This window comes from Aulostomus chinensis, chromosome 21, assembly GCF_037954235.1.
Source record: "Aulostomus chinensis isolate RoL2024-O1b breed Wild chromosome 21, RoL_Achi_v1.0, whole genome shotgun sequence".
NCBI lineage: Eukaryota > Metazoa > Chordata > Actinopteri > Syngnathiformes > Aulostomidae > Aulostomus > Aulostomus chinensis.
In genome coordinates this window covers 25,351,179-25,371,772 of record NC_141340.1, presented here as the reverse complement: position 1 = coordinate 25,371,772, position 20,594 = coordinate 25,351,179, and the positions used below count along the sequence as shown (strand labels likewise).

The 20,594-nt window shown below is 43.0% G+C and overlaps 2 protein-coding genes across 4 annotated transcripts; both read right to left on the bottom strand.

Moving 5' to 3' along the window:
- Nucleotides 1–2,004: 2,004 nt before the first annotated feature.
- LOC147242113 (uncharacterized) lies at nt 2,005–6,360 on the bottom strand. The gene is made up of 4 exons (XM_086191433.1): nt 3,865–6,360; nt 3,606–3,671; nt 2,653–2,793; nt 2,005–2,520 (listed from the first exon to the last, which is right to left on the bottom strand). Exons 1-4 carry the CDS (start codon nt 5,573–5,575, stop codon nt 2,405–2,407), a joined length of 2,034 nt encoding a protein of 677 aa, XP_086047559.1. The 5' UTR covers nt 5,576–6,360; the 3' UTR covers nt 2,005–2,404.
- A 4,233-nt stretch (nt 6,361–10,593) lies between these two features.
- LOC147242112 (uncharacterized) lies at nt 10,594–18,606 on the bottom strand. 3 transcript variants are annotated; one of them, XR_015110873.1, is made up of 6 exons: nt 15,732–18,606; nt 15,185–15,280; nt 14,309–14,426; nt 14,104–14,196; nt 12,695–13,962; nt 10,594–11,935 (listed from the first exon to the last, which is right to left on the bottom strand). XR_015110873.1 is itself a non-coding variant. In XM_086191305.1 (5 exons), the coding sequence occupies exon 5, from the start codon at nt 13,533–13,535 to the stop codon at nt 12,774–12,776; it is 762 nt and encodes a 253-aa protein (XP_086047431.1). In that variant the 5' UTR covers nt 13,536–13,962; nt 14,104–14,196; nt 14,309–14,426; nt 15,185–15,280; nt 15,732–18,606; the 3' UTR covers nt 10,594–12,773. The 3 variants fall into 3 exon arrangements, 1 of the variants encoding a protein (XP_086047431.1); XR_015110874.1 differs by having other exon boundaries at nt 10,594–13,962; nt 15,732–16,734; nt 18,075–18,606; XM_086191305.1 differs by having other exon boundaries at nt 10,594–13,962.
- Between the last annotated feature and the right edge of the window lie 1,988 nt (nt 18,607–20,594).

The window sequence follows — 20,594 nt, the reverse complement described above, 5'->3', positions numbered from 1 at the left end:
GGGGTCAATTGAAAGGTGCTCTATGTTGGTGCTGTTCATGTTCGCTCAACATTTACCATTAAATTTGGAGAATGGATGGATGGATTTTTAAGGGTTGCCTAACAACAACGGTGGTGCTGAAGGAATCCAAATGTACTTTATAACATTCATAGCTAACATTTTAACATTGCAATAGAAAAGTAAGGACTTTTTTTTCCATTAGACAAGGTATTATTACCCAGCAGCATTGTTGATTTTGTCAGTAAAATACAGTATTTAAAAAGGTTGAAGAGAAAAGGCAGCTCTAGAAAAGAACTGCTGTTGTGCACGCTTTGAAACTGATCTGAGCACACTGAAAGAAATGGTGACATGCTGATGACTTTGTTCTGTTCATAGTGTACTTACGAAGAATACACTAATTGAACACTTTAATAGCTTTGATTATTAGTACCCTTATTTCAAGTGCACTTTAACACTGCTATGCTAACAATGATGTGAAAAAAGAGTTAGAAAGTAATCTTATTAAAAGGGTGCTACAAGTGCACTTGATAAAAGGAGACGCAAATACACTCACATTAAACTTGTGTTGAAAGCATTCAAAGTACGTAATAAATAAATATACTAATCAAACACTTACATGTATTTCAGTGTTAGTACATTTTATATGAATATACTTCATATGAATTTAAGTATTAGTACTAAGTAGCGTACTTTATCTAAGTAAACTGAAGTACTACTGAGGGAATAATGTATTTGTAATTAATACATTTATAATATATTTTTGGTTGACTTTATTTCAACACATAAAGTCAATATGTGCTAGAAACGTACTTTCAGAAAGTGTAGTACATTTTTAGTACATTCAAGTAGATTACTTTTTTACCTGGGAAGTTACGGCACTGTGTTGATGAACAGCAGCAGGAGCGCAGTGACAAGAAGGGTTCAGCTTCAGGTGCAGCTTCCCTACCAACCAGTGGTGGAGGTTCCCTCTCCGCCAGCAGAGCCTCCTGATTGGTGTTGGACCTCAGACGCCTCCTGCAGCCGCTCTCACAGACACGTTGGGCTTTTCATCAAGACGCGGTTTACCTTTTCAGCTGTTTTCAGCTGCTCTGTCACTTGTCTTCTCTCACCAATCAGTTTGTTTTTCAACCATTTTGCACATTTTGTCTTCACACGCACACACACACACACACACACACACACACACTCTCTCTCTCACACACACACACACACACACACACACACTCTCTCTCACACACACACACACACACACACACACACACACACTCTCTCTCACACACACACACACACACACACACACACTCACACACACACACACACACTCATAGAGCCTTGTCTTTGTGGCATTGTATGGACACCAGACAGGGACATGCTTTCTGGGAACCACTCTTTCTGAAGGTTGTACAGCACTGAAAAAAATCAGGCAGTTTACTGGAGCAGGCATAAACAGAGATGTCACTTCAAATGATCAATCAGACAAAGTAGAGTTCCTGACCTGAGTAGGAACCTTTTTCTGGGGACTTTCATGTTTTCAGCCATTCGTGGGGTCAGCATATGCACACTTTCTGGTTTTTCTGTCTTACTGAGTACCACTTAACACACATTCAGGTTAAACTTACTTTGAGAACCACTTCACACTGGTAACTGTCAAGGTGTGTGCCAAGATATTTGCTGGAGCTTAATTTCTTGCAAAATATAGGTTCTGTTAAGTAATTGTACAACACACTTATATCCGATTTCTGATTACTGATAAACTTAAATAAATATTTAGGTCAGTAGTGTATTATTCGAAGTTTCCACTCTCCTTTTGTCAAAAAATATGCCTCTTTCTCAAGGTTGTCTGAGCTTGTTTGTGATTATTACAATTTCAGTGCTAACATATGACACCTGGTATTAATTGCAGACAAAGATGTCACCATTCAGGTCAGCATTATTACAGGACACAAGTCCCAATAATTATTAAGTAACAACACTTGATTGAGAACTTTTATTTGAAATGTTGGGATTTTGAAGCAACTCAAATCCACTGAATGCTTACAGGCTCACATGAACACTTTTTTTTGTTACTGACCCAAAAAAAAAAAATGTAAAGCATGAAAAGCTCAAATATCTGGTCAGATTCATAATCTTGACTTATTCTGTGCACAAACACTGTAAGTCAGAATTTTACCAATTTCAGCATTTTTACTTATTTTAAAAGTCCTTGCACTGCTGATTGAGTGCAGACATCACATTTTAGAACTTCTTACTTAAAAGAACATGATTTAAACATGTAACAGACCTAACAGGTGTCAATGGGATAGTTTCAAACTTTGTTCTTGAGAGCTGTGATTCGATTCTTAATGTAAAACTTAATGCCCAGCCAATTTCTGTTTTTAAGTGCTTCTTTCTCCAGTTCAAGGCACTAATCACAATCACGTTTCCCTGGAACACGGCATGAAGTGATGAAGGACATCATGTGCTTCTCGACAGCAAGGATCTCCTGTTTCTCCCACATCCTTCTCTTGAAAGGTTGATGACCTGTACAGCAGTTAACACAAACAAAGAATGTGACATTCAAGATTACATGTTTGATATTATTAATTACTGCTAATAACCAAACCTGCTCTGTGTGCACAACAATAATAAAATTAAAATCCCTAAAAACCTTACCTTTTTCCCTTTTTGGCAGTGACTTGCAATGACCAGCTTGTGGAGGTGTCATGGTGCCCTGCTGTGGTGCTGCATCACTATGACTCACATCTGGCTCTGCTGTCACATTCTCCTCCCTCTCATTAGATGTGACCTGACTCTCTGAAATCCAGAAGAAAATAAATTACAAAACAATAACAATTATGAAGTATTAGTCATACCACAGTAAATTACAGCCATCCTGAGTCAAAAGTATCAGTATCAGGGCCAATCAAGTATTTTTTTAATGGGTTTATATCAGCTACAATAAAGCCAATCTGAATCTCATCATTTCTTAACTGTACTTTACTGAGTTTCTTTACTGTACGGTTTTGTCCACCTCAGTCTGCTAGCGTTCCAACCATGCTCTTCGTTACACAGCGACACTGTACAGTATAACATTTCACTGCAAGTGAAAACTGTGTGTTGGCAGTGTGTGAAAATGACAAATTTTTTGGCTATACACGACCAATCAAAAGTTTGGACACACTTTCCCATTCACTTGAATGAGAAAGTGTGTCCAAACTTTTAACTGGTCGTGTACCTGTGTAATTGATTTCTGACACTCAGCCAAAAATTGCACGTGAAGTAGATCCACTCCGAAACACCACTGTACAATCAGAGTGGACTGAGTGTTTCTGTAGTTCTAACAAGGTGTGACACACATAAGCTATAGTTAATCATGTCATGTCAATTTCAGGAGTGGCATTCCCCAAGTAAACACTCATTAATATGTCAGTAATTTGAACATATCTTCAGTATTTTAATCACATAGCTCGCGAAAAATAATGTGTGTTAGATTTAGCATCTACAGCTGTTCGGATACATATTTAATCAATATTTCGGACACATCCATATAGTAAATTGTGGTTATCCTTAAATGCATAAGGATAGTCAGATTTAGGATCATATGAAAATAAAATAAAAATACTTACCTTGTGAGTCTGATTCACATGCCACCTCAGGGTCTCTGTCCAGGTCGCTGTCCAGGTGCACATTCTCTGTGGAGTGTTAGAAGAGGGGAGGGAGGGAAATGACTGTTACTGAAAGCAGAATGCAATTCATTTGATCCTCACATGCTCCAAAAATGCCCAAGACAAACATGTGTGAGACATAACTATTGTTTAATCACATTACATAAGCAGACATTCTTTTATGTAGAAATATGTGTAGATATAGCGAAATGATAAGTACCTTCAGGATCAATGCTGATGTCATCCAGCGTCTTGCCTTTGAATTCTGCAAGGCGTCCCTGGTCAAGGGCCATGAGAACTTTGCTAATTTTAGCAAGTTGGAGGGTGCCCTCAGGAAGTCTGTAGAACTGCCGGTGCACTCTAATATCATGGCCAAGAAAATCAGCTAACTGATCCAGCTCTGTATTACTGAGGTTGAGAACTTGTGACAGGGTTCCCGTTTGTTTGCGTAGTTTTGTAGACCTGAGACATTCAGGATTTTTTGCACCACAGATCCTGGAGAAGTGTCGAAGGCAATCAGACCCACAGTAGCAGGACAAAGTGGATGGTCTTGCAAATAAATATATGTTCTCCTGAGGAACCCCACATTCTTGCCGTTTGCTGACAAGCAGATCCAATGCTTGCTGCATTGCTGGGGTCAAAAGCACAGGAACCTTTCTTTCCCTTTTTCCTCTTATCTCTATCCTCCTGAAATGCTGACAGAGTTTCTTCTCTAGGTCTGAGAGGGCAGCATTCACATCTTCATATGGGTCTGGTGGATTTTGAAATAAATAAGCAGAAAGGGGAATTTTTGATGCTTCCCCAGCTTTTCGTCGGTTGAACAAAATGACTTGTGTCAAAATGACCTTTGCCAGCTGTGTCCATGTCTGGGGGGATGTCTCTTTGGACAATTTACTGCAAAGATCTTGTTGTTGCACATTTAAATAGGAATGGAGAGTCTGGACATCCTTTGTGAATGGAAGTAACAGAGGAGTATTCCACTTGGACTCCTGGAGTGTTCTCAGTGATGCAGCTGATATCAGTTCATTCCACCTGGCTTCATACACTTTGCGGAACGTACGAGCATCTTTTGCTGCACTGTAGTTGTTCTGTACATTTGCACGACTTTCAACAAGCATTGAAATCTTTGTCAAGCTGTGTCCAATTTTGAGTGCCAGGCTTGGGCACTTGTATGCACTGGTTTCACTGTCATAGCCTGCCAGGTGTTTCACTGCTTGCACAACATGCATAAAACTGGCAGGTTTGACGTGATCTTGAATGGTCTTCAAGGGTGTGGTTTTCCTTGAGCATATCAGAAGCCTTCCCAGCTCTCTCAATTTCTGACGAATGTATTCATGTTTGCCAGCATCATATCCGAGCCTGTTATACAGATGCTCACCATACTCCATGATACAGACATCAGATTTGACAACAGCATATACTTCATCTTGATTCATGTTGTTAAGCAGCTTCCAGAACTCTTCCTTGACACCAGGTGGTGGAGGTGCAGCAAATGCACAGAGGGCCTGGACACGTGTTTTGCCAGGTTTATGTGGAACACGAGGCTTGAACTTGCAGGTCTTCATGTGCCGCAAAAGGATTTTCTTTGTGAAGAAGCCTTGACAATATACACAATGCATGAAATTCTGTGTTTGAGAATCCTGTTTTGGTTGCCTGCGAGGAACAAGATTTCCAACACCAGCATTCAATACATCAACATTATGTGCAAAGTTCCCCCTATTTCTCAAATGTTCCATATGCATTTGTCTTTCTTTGGAGCCTTTTGGGAAAGACAGAGCCAATGTGACCTCTGGCTTATTGTGATGGGCACGCTCCAAATGCCTTGCCATTTTTATAAATCCCAACTTACAGTACAAGCAATACTGCTTTTTGTTGTACATTCTCATTTTTCTCATTTTTGCAGACAGCAGGTATGGAAAGCAAATCATCATCTACTTCATCTTCTGCGAGGATGGAAGAGGCTCTGTCAGTAAGATTTTGCTCCAGATCAGGATTTTCTAACAGGGCTCCGATGTCTCCCCCTACACTCTGTTTTGTTGAGTGACCAGTACTTTTTCGTGTTGCGGGGCAGGATACACTGCTTAAACTTTGCCTTTTGCGTGGCATGCCAGAGCTGCTTTCTTTTCTTGAGGGTGAGCGTCCTCTATTCATTTGCTTTGAAGAAGCATTGTTCAGTTCTGTCAGTTAGAGACATCCATCTCCGACGTAAGCCATCTTCCCTAAGTTTGGAAATCTTTTTTTTTTTTTTTTTTTACCTGTCCTGTTCAGTAGCTGAGGCAAGCAGCATCAGTGTTCCTGGTGCCTTGTTTTACTGAAGCAGTTTTATTCTGCATAGGAGGAATCTGATAAACTCCTCCTATTGCCATTTATGTTTAACTTTATTAGGAATGGTGTTGGTTCATTGATGAAGCTACCGGACTGAGGCTCAGGAATGGACAGGAGAGAGAACAGGGACAGGATAGGGAAGACAAGGGGGAGTGGGGAGACAAAAAAAACAACAACAGCAATAGCAGAAAACAACAACAACAACAAAAGCACGAAAACAAACAAAGACAAAAAACAAATAAACAAACAAAGAAAAAGTAACAACAACAAAAGAAAAAGAAAGAAAAAGAAAAAAAAACAAAAAACAAAAACAAAAAACAATGGTTGCAGAATTTCCGGTGCAGGCTTACCATTTGGTTTAATATAATTTTAAGATAAATGTCTGAGTGTGTGTTTATGGGTCAGTTGTGCGCTCCATGCGTGTATGTGTGTATACGCGTGTGTACGTGTATGTGTGTGTGCTACGGTTTATCTTGGATGCTGTGCGTAGCTGGCTGTAGCTGTTGTGGGGGGCCAGGACATCGCACCCCCAGTCCAGGATGGCAGGTAGGTCAGGACCAGGTCACCAGAGCACCCCAAAATCCCCAGGACACGGGGAGCCCCAGGCCAGCCCTCCCCCAGGAAACAGCCACAGATCCAACCCATGCCAGGACCCATAGGAAAGCATAGGAGCAGCAACCCCCACCCGGAAGCAACCCACCGAGAGACGGGGCAGAGATGACCCCGGTCCCGCCGGGCACTCCCCCCCCCCCCCCCCCCCACAGCATGAGCAGAGCCCAGGGGCACAGGGCCCCTTCAGCCCGAGACCCGACCAGAGCACCCCAAGGGGTCCGCCAGTGGCGAGGCCGACACCCACCCACACTCCACACCCAGGCGGGGCAGCCACAGCCCACCACAACGACCAGGCCCACCGCCCCCGAACAGAGCTATCCCCCCCCCCAACCCTCGATCCCCATCCCCTCTACTCATCCCCTGTTCTCCCCCTCCCCCCAGAGCAGGAGGGTTTCAGGCTATAGGGCACCACCAGCCAGCCAGCCGGGACCCCCCACTCCCCGGAAAGGTCCAGCCTACCCGCCGGGGTGAGCCGAAGGCACGCACGCCCAGGACCGCCACCCCAAAACAATCATACTCTCATCTTCCTCCATACAGGGGCTGAGAACACCATAGATGCTGATACGGTCCAGGGCACCTCAGACTTAGTGAAACCGCCAGCGAGCGATCCACCGTACAGCAGCAGGGCCCGTGACCAACCCCAGCCCAACCACCATGCCGGGAAGAGGACCACCCCCCCCCCAGGCCCCCAGGCCCGCAATGGTGCGGTTAGCAAAGGAGGCAGCACTGGACCCACTCCCTGCCCCAGCTGCCCCCCCATCCCAACATGGTGCAGGATGCGTGTTGTGCATGGGAATGTAGATGTGATGATGTGGATGACTAGAATGTAGTTAAAATTGGCGGAGGTACCCAGGGCATGGGAGCCCCGCCGGTTGCAGACGGCAGAGTCTCCCAGTACATCCTCATGCACTCCCCCAAGCCCTAAATGTCTACGATGTGATTAAAATTGGGGGGTCCAGCCCCTCAAGGCCTAGTGATACATAAGATGTGATGTGATGGGACAGAGAGGGAATGAGAGGGGCTGAGGAATGGGCCAGACCTGCAGGGGGTCAGCTTCCAGACTGGCCCCGCTGACCACCCCGTCACCACTGCAACCAGCCAACAGGGAGTCTAGCCTCCCTGGTCCAGAGGTCAGATTGGAGCACCAAGGGGCACTGTCCGGAGATCCGGGCAGAGGGCCCACCACCGTGCAGTCAGAGGGCAGGGAGGGCCCAGGCCCCCAGTGCACAGTGGAACCCCCAGCCAGCAGCCCGTGGTCAGGGCCCCCAGTTCGATCAGCATCAAGGAGGTCAGCCCCCATCCTCAGACGTCCCCTAGCATCCTCCCTTTGTCCAGAGTGGTGGCAGTCCAGGACACCGCGCCAGGGCCCAGCCCGCCCGAGGGTGGGCCGAGGCTAGCAAACCCCTCCCAAATGTGGGTGCCACACCCCTAGGGGAGCAGCAGGGCCCCAGGTCAGCATGTCCCAGGCGCCAAGAGTCCACCTCTACCTCACTCTCCAGCCCCTACCTCCCTCCCTCCCTCCCGACCCCCCTCCCCCTGACCCCCCTCCCTCTCTAACCCCACCTAACCTTCCTTCCCCACCCTCCTCCCATCGTCCGGGGGCAAATATGCCCCAGCCGCCACGGCAGGCCCCAGCACGCCCCGCCGGGGTCCGGGGACCGGGCGACCACAGCCCCCCACCGCAGGACCCCACTGGGGGACTTGCGCGAATCCCCGGCAGCAGAGCACAGGGCCCCCGACCCAGCCCAAGGACCCCCAACCCCCAATCCCATAGGGTGCCGCTATGATAGGGGAAGCCGCCCCCACGCCCCCCATGTCGTCCCTCAACAGGCGAGACCCAAAGCCGCCCCAGAAGGCAGTAACCCAAGGCCCACCAGCCCAGCGAACCACCGGAACCCAAGGCAGCCAGCGTCCATAGCCACCCGCCCCGGGGCCAGAGCCACGAAGCCCAGCCCCCCCAATCAAAACTATGTGATGGATTTAATTATCGGGGACCAGATTTGTTCGAACTCTGACGATCGACTTTCCTCCCAAGCAGACATTCTCTCCATGGAAATGTGGTCCAATAAAAGGTTTCTATATTGAGTAATGCTTAGGTTGTTCTTGGATTTCCATTTCATCAGGATGGCCTTCTTTGCGATGCTTAGAGCAGTGAGAAGCATGCAGGATTTGTTTACTTCCATATTAACATCAGTGAGGTCACCTAGCAGACAAAGTGAGGGGGAGATGGGGATGGGGTACCCTAACCACCATGATAGGTCTTTACAAACCCTCTGCCAAAAATTGTTAACAGGTGTACAAAGCCATATAGCATGCAGATAGCAGTCTGGTGAGCCAGTCGCACAATATGGACAAATGTTTGTTTGTGTGAGGCCCATCTGGAACATCCTTTGTCCTGTGTAGTGTGTTCTGTGGAGAACCTTGTAATTTATTAATTGTAGGTTACCACTGCGAATCATTCTAAATGTGTTGGAGCAGATTTCTATCCAAAAGTTAGGGTTTGGGTTGATCGACAGATCTTCCTCCCATTTGGATGAAGGAATAGAGATTATAAGTTCTGTTGTTGAAACTATTGAGTTAATTTTAGACAGTAGTTTAGGGGGTGAAATTTGTAAAAAATCTGTTATTCTGGGTGGAAGCTCGAAGTCTAACTGGGTGAGGTCAAACCGTGCCTGTATTATAGATTTGAGCTGAAGATATTCCAGAACTTTGTTTTTGTTAATACCATCATTTGCTGTAATTTGGTTAAATTCTATGAATTCTTTGTCTTGGAAGATATGCTGTAGATTTTTAATCCTTTTATTGGCCCATGCAGCAAAATGTATTGTTTTTTTATTTTGCAGGATGTCAGGATTGTTCCAGATAGGCGTGAGCCTGCAAGGGGTGTTCGAGAGCCCATTGCTTTTGAGAAATTCCCACCAGGCTATGAGGGTGTTGCTGATGCTAATGTACTTAAAGCAGCTGTGACGCTTGATAACAGGGCTGATAAAAGGGAGATCAGAGATTTGGATTTCTTTGCAGAATGTTTGTTCAATATCGCGCCATGCTTGGTCTAATGAGTTTGGCTTTAACCATTTTAGTACGTATTGCAATCTATTGGCCAAGTAGTAATTATAAAAATTTGGTAGTTCCAAGCCACCATAGTCTTTACTCTTTTGTAAAGTCTTTAAGCTTATAGTGGTGGCTTAGCTTTCCAGAGAAATTTGGAGATGTTAGAGTCGAGTGTTTTGAACCAAGTCCGGGGAGGTTGGGTCGGAACCATCGAGAAAACATAGTTGATTTTTGGCAAGATCATCATTTTTACTGTTGCTATTCTTCCCATAAGTGATATGGATAGTGTGCGCCACCGGGTGAGGTCGTCCTCTATTTCTTTGATTAGGGCGGTATGATTTAGCCGTGTCAAGTCAGACAATTTGGCAGAGATGTTGATGCCCAGGTATTTAATGTTTCCTGGCCGTAGTGGTGCGGCGAGCATACTCTGGAAACCTGAGTTGATGGGAAGAACAGTTGACTTGCTCCAACTAATAGAGTAGTCAGAAATGGTTGAGAATTTGTCAATGAGTGCTATCGTTTCAGGGAGAGATGATTGTGCATTCCGTAGGAAAAGTAATACATCATCAGCATAAGGGCTTATCTTATGGATCACATTTGTAGCATCAATTCCCTTGATGTTGTTGTTTTGCCGGACTGCAGCTGCGAGTGGCTCTATGAATATAGCAAAAAGGGAAGGGGAAAGTGGACAACCCTGTCTGGTTCCTCTTTGGAGAGAGAAGCTTGGAGAAGTTTGATCATTTGTTCTGACACAAGCACTGGGAGCGCGGTAAAATGTTTTGATCCAGTTCACAAAGTTATCTCCAAACCCAAACTTTTGTAATGTGGTGAGGAGAAAGTTCCAATTTACCCTGTCGAATGCTTTTTCTGCATCTAGGGAGACAATTATGGCATCCTTGCTCTGACTGTTACAGTCGTCTATCAGGTTGATAAGTCTATGTGTGTTGTTAGTAGAGTGCCGTCCTTTAATAAACCCGGTCTGGTCAGGATGTATTATGTGAGGTGTTACTTTTTCAAGCCTTCTAGCTAGCGCCTTGCTGATGACTTTAATATCTGCATTTATTAGTGATATTGGACGATAGCTTTATGGAAGTGCTGGGTCTTTGTCCGGTTTAAGGAGAAGGTTAATAATCGCACGGTTCATGTCGGGTGGCATGGTCGAGGTTTCCTGTATTTCAGTGAACATTTTGTAGAATATTGGTGCAAGCTCAGGCCAAAACTCTTTGTAGAATTCTGCAGGAAAGCCATCCGGTCCCGGGGCTTTCTTGTTTGGCATATGTTTAAGGGCTTCTTGAAGTTCCTCGATAGAAATAGGAGACTCCAGAGCCATTATTTGGTCTTGATTTAATTTTGGCAAGTCAAGTGTGCTTAGAAAGTTTTCAATGCAAGATTTGGATGGGTTAATCTCAGGTGAGTAAAGTTTTTTTTTATAGAATTCCCTAAAAATGTAATTGATTTCTTCTGGGTCACAGGTTGTTTCCCCATTGGAGTCCTTAATGGAGGATATTGTTGCTCTTTCTTTGTTCCGTTTTAGTTGGTTCGCTAAAAATCTGCTGGATTTATTGTTATGTTCAAAGTTCTCCAAGTGTAGTCTCTGCAGCTGAAATTGTGTTTCGATGTCGAGTAAATTATTTAGTTTTAGTTTTAATTCCCTTAATTCTCTCAGTAGGTGTTCCTCTTGGGAGGCAGCATAAGTTGTCTCCAAGGCTTTAATTTTTTCATTTAATTCTGTTTCGAGAGCTTTCTCCTGTTTTTTCTTATATGAAGAGTAAGATATTATTTTGCCCCGCATGCCTGCTTTTGCCGCCTGCCATAGCACACAGGCTGAGACATCAGGCTGGTCATTTATCTCACAGAATATTGTCCATTCCTCCTTAAAGAATTTAATAAAATTGGGGTCCTTGAGCAACGATGTATTAAATCTCCATTGTTTAGAAAGCGGTGTTCTAGTTTTTTTTGTGAGTGTCAGAGTGACTGGTGCCTGGTCGCTAATGACAATGGGGTGAATCTTGGTGTCAAAGACATCCTTCACAATTGAGTTGCTAATTAAAAAGTGGTCCAAACGAGAGGAGGAGTGGTGCACTGGTGAGTAGTAGGTGTATTCCTTAAGTGTGGGGTGGTGTGAGCGCCAAGCATCGCAAAGACCGAAATCACTCATGTACTGCTTTATTATGTCGGAAGATTGGCAGTTGCGCTGACTAGCTGCTCTACTGATTCTGTCCACTTGTGGGTTCAATACCAGGTTGAAGTCCCCTCCCACTATGAGTGCTGTGTCTGAGTGGGCTGAAAGTGCAGTGAAGAAGCTGTGGAAGAAGGAGGGGTCATCAACATTTGGACCATATATCCTGGCCATGCATACCTCTGTGTTGTGTGTGGCTATGGTGACTCTTACAAACCTACCTTCTGGGTCTACGATGGTGTTATTACAAGTGAACCTGACGTTTTTGTGAATCAGAATGGCTATGCCTCTTTGCTTGGTGTTATAACTCGCTGTGTATGTGTGCGGGGACAGCGGGCTTAACACATGCTTACCTGTTTTAGGTAGATGGGTTTCCTGTAATAGGACAATGTCTGCTTGTAAATTTTGTAGGTGTGTTAAAATTTTAAGCCGTTTTTCACGTGAGCCGATTCCACGTACATTCCAAGTGACAAACCGTAGTTTGTTCGTGTCTAAACTAATCTACTGAGTGTAAGTTGTAACAAGTAGGTGAGTGAGAGAGAGAATGTGTACCTGTATCTTTGTGCACGCGCGTGTGTGTGTGGTGGCGCCAGAGAGGATGAGAGTGCATGTGTGTGGCAAATGTAACAATATTATATCCCTGCACTACAAACCATATAAACATCACATTTAAAAATAACATGTAACACAGAACAACGAAAGGAAAGACAAAGGGGAGACATAAATACACACATAAATACTCACATAAATACACACTCGTGAGTAAACTCGGCATGTAGCAGTCTACCATGTGTGTTTTTATGTTTTAGGCTTAACACAGTATTAAGAGAGAAAGAAGAAAAAAAAACACAAAAAAACAACGAATGAGAGAAACTGGTGTTACCTTAATCCATGACCTTCATCATGCTAATACAATTCTCGGCTGAATCCGGTGAGTTCCGTGTGGAGAGAGGAGACGCGCTTTAGCAGAGCCAAGGGGTGATCTCCGGATCACGGAACAGCTGGCCGTTAACGTACAGTTTATCCACCGCGATGACAGCGCGGGATCCTCCGTCGATGAACCTCTTCCTTACAGGGAACAGGCGTTTGCGGCGCTCCAGCATCTCCTTAGGGAATTGATCGTTCACACTGAAGTCCATTCCTCTCAGTTCCCTGCCCCGGCTCTTCACCAGCTCCTTCTGCTTGAAGTGCTCGAACTTCGCAATGATGGGTCTGGGCCGCCGTTTCTCTGGTCTCTTCCCTCCAAGGCGATGCACCCGGTGGAAGGTGATGTTCTTCACGGTCTCCATCGGAAGTTTCAGCTGTTTGTGGAGGAAGTCTTTGATGGACATCTCGGGGTCTTCCTCCGTCTGCTCAGGTATGCCGGAGAATACCAGGTTGTCCCGCATGCTCCTAGCTTGGATGTCAAGGATAGCCTCTTTCATCCGCTTGTTCTCCACTGTAATCTCCGTCGCCCCCTCGGTGAGTGATTTAATGGAGGCTTTAAGGGCTTGATTTTCAGCGGCCAGTGAAGCCACCTGTTGCTGGCTGAATTCCAGTGACTCACAGAGAGCCTGGAACTCTCTGTGGAGGATTTCCACTAGAGAGAGTCTTGCATCGAAACTTGTCAGTTTTTTGTCTATTGATTCCAGAATGTCTCCGAAATCCTTATCGGGCAATGAGGGTGCGCTGGACGGTCGGCTTCTTTTAGGAAGTGGGGTCGTCACGTTGTCCGTCTTGCCCATGACGAGTTGGTGGTAGCACTCGTCGACGTACTCCTGCAGACTTTCCACTGTCTCTTCTTCCAGATTTATTTTGAGGATTGTTTGTGGATGAGAGAGTTGAAAATCGCTTTCCGTGGTTTGAGTTTCCGATTGATCTAACTGTGTGAATCGGCGTTTAAGGAGTTAGCTTGTTCTGGTATCTTCAGATGTGTGCCGCCATGTTGAATCACGCACAAGTGTGACGTTCACTCTGACATGCTCACAAGGTTCACTCTCCTAAGTTTGGAAATCTGAGCATGCTGTCTTCCTGATTGACTGGGCCAATAACTTCGCTTGTATCTGTACCTTCAGAAGAATCCTCACTACTCTTAGGAATATATTCCTCTCCACTGTCATCTGAGGTGAGGTCAAAAAGCTCATCTGAATCAAAATCAATCTGTCTGTTCACCTTCAGAAAAGAAAAAGTAAATTCAATTAAAGTCAGCACATGATTAAACACTTTCCACAGGCACATAACTCAAGATGCAAACTATCAGTAATTAAATTTCATGCACGTTTTAATCTCTTCTCTACATAGTGTGTTGCTTACTTGTATGCTTTTGGTCCTCCTCAACCTTGGAATATAATCTCTGTCCTGGTCGGTGATGCTAGGTCCAGACTCAAACTCAGAAGTCGGACATGTCTAGAGTGTCCAAAAGACATGTAATTTGCATTTGTACCAATGTACAAAAAGAAAGAACATGAACAAACCACCATACATGTAAATGCTCAAAAATGTATTAACATTACTTTACCTGGCAGCTTCCATTCAACTGGGAAGGACTTGTGCATGGACTCAGATTCGTCAGAATCTGTGTAATCTACAAGTGTAACTTTGTCAGTTGCAGGAAAGAGTTCTGGTTCATCTGAACCCTATAAGAAAAAAAAGTGAAGAAATGATATATATGACAACAAAATACGCAAACATATACATCTGTATAAAAACTGACGTGTAGAAAAACTAACCAAGACATTGTCATATTGTTCAAAAAACTAACATGTACTTTACCATGGTGGCATTAAAGTAATTTGAATATATGGCAAAGACACGGCATGACAAAAACTATTCGTGAATATTGCTATTTGAGGTGGAAACTATAGATTTGTAGATAATTACTCATATGACTGTAAAATCCATGTCAGCAGCCATCACTTTAGTGTCCTGTTTACAAAAGCATTTGGGTTAACTGGCAGTACTGAATACACCTGGAAAATATTTCCTGTATCTGACTTAAAATCAAAGTTACTTTTGATAGGTTCAAGTTGGCTGTGATTCTGTCTTACATAGGTTGCCTGCTGTAGGAATACTGTAATGATTACAGATGAAAAAAGGCAGAGGTGAAGTATGACAGGACTGAATTTATGTGTGACCAAAAGCTGGTATGATGGGGACTATCATTAAATCTGTATGATATCATCTACCTACGATGGTCCCAACAATTAAGAGAAACCAGACAAGTGTGTGACGGTCCCCATTAAATCACAAAAACCAGAGTGTGCTTGGCACCGTACTTGACGTCAGAGCTGTAAAGATCTAAAGTAAAACCAAAGAGTATTCACAAGTGTAACTCTTGCACACATTTGACTAAAACTAGAAACAAAAGAAGGGTTTAAAAACAACAGATTATTACCATCATCTGGGAGACTGAAGATCTCTGCGCAGTGTGCTCTGCTGTTCTGGAGACTTCAGTGTCCAAAGACTCAGTCATAGAAGATTGTCCTTCGGCCTGGAATGATAATTCATAATCATTATGGAGTAGCTCGTCAACAGAAACAAGTTAGTTTAAGAGACAAAATGGGAAGGAAAACATCTGTGATATTTATGTTTGAACCGTCCTTTATCTGATTCCAAATCGTCTTTTCTCTGATTCCAAATCGTCTTTTCTCTGATTCCAGTCACAAGAGTGTAGCCTGTTATAGCACTGTAGTCACCATTACAGTTGGTGACTACTATTACAGAAACCAAAGAGTATTCACAAGTGTAACTCTTGCACACATTTGACTAAAACTAGAAACACCAGACATTGTACATTATTAATATGTTGTAGTATTAAATAAATGAATGGAAGTTGCGTTAGTGTCAATCTGTAAAACTGTAAAACATTCACATTCATTAACCTTTCTTTCCATGAATGACAATTTTTCACACTCGCATTCAGTGACTCATTTATGACAAACCTGTTTCCTCCATGGCCAGTCAGTTCCACCATAGTCATATGACATCTCTTCTCCTGCATGAATGTCCCTTAGAGCAAATAGACAGAGGTGTGGTTTGCCCTCAGTTATGATCCTCTTCATTTTGCAGTTTGGATGCTCGTGGTCATCATTAACGAGTCGTCCAAAGCTGTCATCTTCTTGAGCTGCATCAACACTTTAGAAAGGCAGCAAATAAGTGATTCGCCTCAAAAAATTTAATCACTGATTGTAATTTAATACCAGTTCTTAAAAAGAGAGCTTCAGATACACAAGACAGGCCACTTACTAATGGTTATAATTGCTAACTAGTTGACCATTCAAAAATCTAAAACTTAATGTAAAAGCCTTCCCACCATGTTTTTTCTTGCCAGTAGAAGTCAAACATGAAAACAACACATCTACTGTGATATGCCCTCCTCCGCCTTAGAGATTCTTCAGAATGTATTAGTTCCCCTCTGTACTCCACCACAAAGTCTCCTTTTCTGAAATGGACCTTGGCAAACACACCTCGCCCTAGTGCACAAGCAGATATTGTTAAAAGCTTTACAGTTGTGGTATTTTTTTGTATCCCTATTAGCTGCATAAACAGGGGATCTAAGACATCAATAATCATCATGAACAGATATCATTAATAAAAGGTTATAACTACAATAACACCCCAAATATAATAATTTCAAACTTTGGTTTGTGCATCCGCATCCAGTCAGGCCACCAGACCAGAGCTAATGTCCTTGATAGATAGATAGATCCTTTTTCATCCCCAAATTCAAAATGCACTGCTAATTTCTGTGCAACTTTCCATGTCTTCTCTTCACTAAACAAGGGTACAATTAAGCGGTAAGAATAAACACATGCACACATACTGTACCTTTAAAAGAGTTAATGTATCGAACTTCCAAGGCTGCTGTCTTGTCAAGGGCCTTGACAGCATGTTCTATTGCATCCTGTCATGGTGGTTTCCTGCATCTCCTTGACATTGCAAATCCTAAAATAAAATAAAATGCTTAGATATTTTTAGACAGCCTCATAAATCTTTTCATAAAAATTCTTTGTTAGCTTTAACAACCAAATGTAGACCACCAGAGTGTAACACTTTAATATACAAGGTTCAAACTTCAAACAATGCAATCAGAAAATGAACCACTCCATATACCAAATCTAAATTGGAAAAAAAAATGGCAACATGCTGAGCCACTCCACACCGCACCTGTCCCTCACTCAACAATAACAAATCAGCCTAAATTTGGGTTAAAAAACTCTAAACCAGTGTTTCTCAAAGTCAGTTTTTGAGTACTACTGCCCTGCATGTTTTAGATGTCTTCAACAAGTCTGATTCAAATGAATGGATTGTTATCAGGCTTGAACCATATTTCTCTCATTCAGCTTTGCTTTCTCTCAACACCTGCTCCCTCTCCTGCTCCTGTTGTCAGCTAGCTCTGCTATCAGCTCACTCGCGCACACTCTTTCCCAAATATTCAGTGTGTTGCGCTCTCTCTTCCAAATTCAGCATGTCGGATCCTGACAGCCTTGCAGATACCTAAATCAGACCCAGGACTGCTGGCAATGGCTATTTCTGGGGGGTTTACCCGCATTTAAAAACCCTACATATATACACTAATTTTGGTGTAAAAAAGGGTATAAGACATGCAGGGCAGTGACGCTCGAGGACCGAGTTTGAGAAACACTGGTCCAAACAACCTTATAACAGTTTACACACTACCTAATTGAGAAATGATGGACTCCCTTTACAAAGGGCTTCATAATATTAAACTGGGTGCTTCACTTTCCACTTTCAAACTTATACCACTAACATGAGGCATAGCCCTCATGTTAAACTTGAAAAAGAATACAAAAAAACTTCATTGTGTCCCATTTATCGTGCTACTTTATGCTTTACTGATTCAAAATAAAATGAAACCAACTTTTTTTTTAGCCAGACACGTGCCTGCTGTTCCTAACAACTTCGAGCCGATTAGCCAATTAGCTTAGCTAGCTAACGTTGTTAGCTTAGTTAGCTAGCTGGCATTATCATTCATGAGTAAAGAAATTGTGGTCCGTGCACAAACTTTCTTGTCTTTTGACTTTTTAAAAACAGAAACACTCCTGTTATTTGTAAGAAATTGTAACATTTATTTTAATATTTTTATGTTAACCGAAGCTATCTAGCTAGCTCACGTTCAGGTAAATGTGAGCTTTTATGGTTACCTGTTTAAAAAAAACAAAAACATTTCTTCATGGTTTGACCACATTTAGACCACATTTAAATCATATAAAACAAGCTCAGTTCACTGAAATAAATCCTAATGTTGTGCCAGCACAACTTACCTTTTTATTAACGCTGCTCTGGCTGCTGTGCTGACATTGAAAGGCGAGACTGCCGCTTCTCCTCTCTCCTCCGTAGTTCCAGCCAAGGAGCGCTTGTTTCGTATTATGAGCACGTCTTGTAAGGGTGGTTATACTGTTATAGATAAAACTTAACAACTCCGCCCACCGGGCATGTCACGAAAACCGTATCAAGGCAATCCAATCTGTTCATTCAATACAAACGAAACTTTTTATCCATAAAGAGTTTTCCCCAATTTTTCTTGATTATATATACATATTCCTCATTAATATGGCGTATGAGACATTATACCCCTGACTTGGAAGTTAGGATAATTAAGCACTAGTTTATCTTATAAGCAGGGGTGCACATAAGTGGTCCGCATGCGCGCATGCGTAAGGAACCTGGACAAATGCGCTCGGCTTCAAAGGCTTTTATACGCTTTTGCGTACCGACTGCTACCGAGCGCGGGGAAAAGCACTTCTCAAATTGTCAAAGAGACAGGCCCCGCTAAGTAATTATTTTCGTGTTCCGTGTTTCGTGTCCCCGCGCTCGGTAGCAGTCGGTACGCAAAAGCGTATAAAAGCCTTTGAAGCCGAGCGCATTTGTCCAGGTTCCTTACGCATGCGCGCATGCGGACCACTTATGTGCACCCCTGCTTATAAGCTTGTTTGCACACGCCAGCATGTCACTGCGTTGCTATGGTGCGACTTCGTCTGCAGTCAGGAGGAGCGGAGTCAGATAATACTGGTGTGTGCAGTGACCACTTTATCAAAGGTAACATAATTTATATGGATATGTTTATGAAGCTAACTGTTTCCTTACATTGTAACGTTAAAGTTATATAATCTAAGCTAGCACAGTATGGGCTATCTTCCATCTCGTCCATTCGGCTTTTCTTGCGAACCACCATCTGGCCCCAATAAAACAGTTAGCTAAAATCCATTAAAATATTCTGATTAGGGAAGGTAATCGAATGGATAAATTAAGTAAAATAGAATATAGTTGTGTAAAAACAATAAAACATTCCAATTAGGGTAGACAATTTGATAAATATATTAAATGATTAATGATTAACAAATAACCAGTTGTAAATACGTAGTGCAGATACAATAAATCTATGTTTAACCAGTATTCAGTGCGAATAATCCGTCTCTGACTGCATGTCCCTGTCTGGTGTCCGTACAATGCCACAAAGACAAGTAAATGTGCTTGCACATGCGCAGGAGAGCCAAGTGTGTGTGAGTTGTGTGCTTGTGCATTACCAACTCCTACCACTAGGTGCCGGTACTGAGTTACCTCTCCTAAGCACATATAAGCACACAAAGTTGGTTTCTGTGCATTGTAGGGATACCCCTGAAAATGTGACAGGGCATCCCTGTGACCTTCTTTTCACTGAATTCAAGGTTTTTTTTGTGGGTTTTTGGTTCCCACAAAAATTTTGGTCCCCACGCTGTGACTGTGTATTCAGGTTTTGAGCCCCACAATGTGATAAAGACATACACACACACACATACACACACACACACACACACACACACACACACACACACTCACTCACTCACTCACACACACTCACTCACTCACACACACACACACACACACACACACACACTCACAGTCACACAATAAAAGCCAACAGCCTCAGCGGGGAGGTACGCGCTCTTTTCCAATGTTTGTGATGTACATATTAAGAATATGTATGTTGAGAAATGGCGTGTTTTTGGTGTTGAACTTTGAGCTCAAATAAACTCTTGGAAAGGCGAATGATTGGATTTTCTCATCTTTCAGTCCAGCACCTTTGAAGTTCTCTCTGGCTTTGCTTCTGAAACTGTCACTGGCTCCTCTGTTCACACTGGGTTCCACGTTGACCACTGAAGGAACTCGTTCTAAGAAAGAAGTGCAGATGACAGATTTATTTATTTATATTTTTGAAAAGCTTCACGTACCCCTGGAGGACCTCCACGTCCCTCCATTTGAGGACCAGTGCACGACTACATGTCTCTGTCCCGCTCACACTTTGGAAGGGTTCCTTTCTCCAGTTGTAACTTGCATTGAGCAGATTGTTTCCATGTTTGTTACTCCTACGTTTGATGTGCAGTATATAATTTATCTCGGAGAAATAATTCTGACAAAGGTATCATAGAATGAGGCAAACACCACGGACTACAGCGCAGCACTTCATTAGCATGACAAACCAGCAGATCATTTTCAGATGGAGGCAAAATTGCACGTATTATTGTTCCTTACATCACCTTGAGTCAGAATCAATGGTTTTTCTACTCTGGACGCTATTTTTTTATTTGAAACAATGTATTACACATGTCCCATTTCAGACAGAAACAATTCTAATGAACATGGAATGAATTCATAAATGTCACATTGGCTTTAAAAAGATGTTAAAATAATTCCAGAGAAGAGTTAATTGAACAAGCAGCTATTTAGGCTGAAAAAATTGAAATCAATTAAGTTAATAGATGAGTAGAAAAGACTAGAAGACATTTAACTTTCCTAAAAAGGTA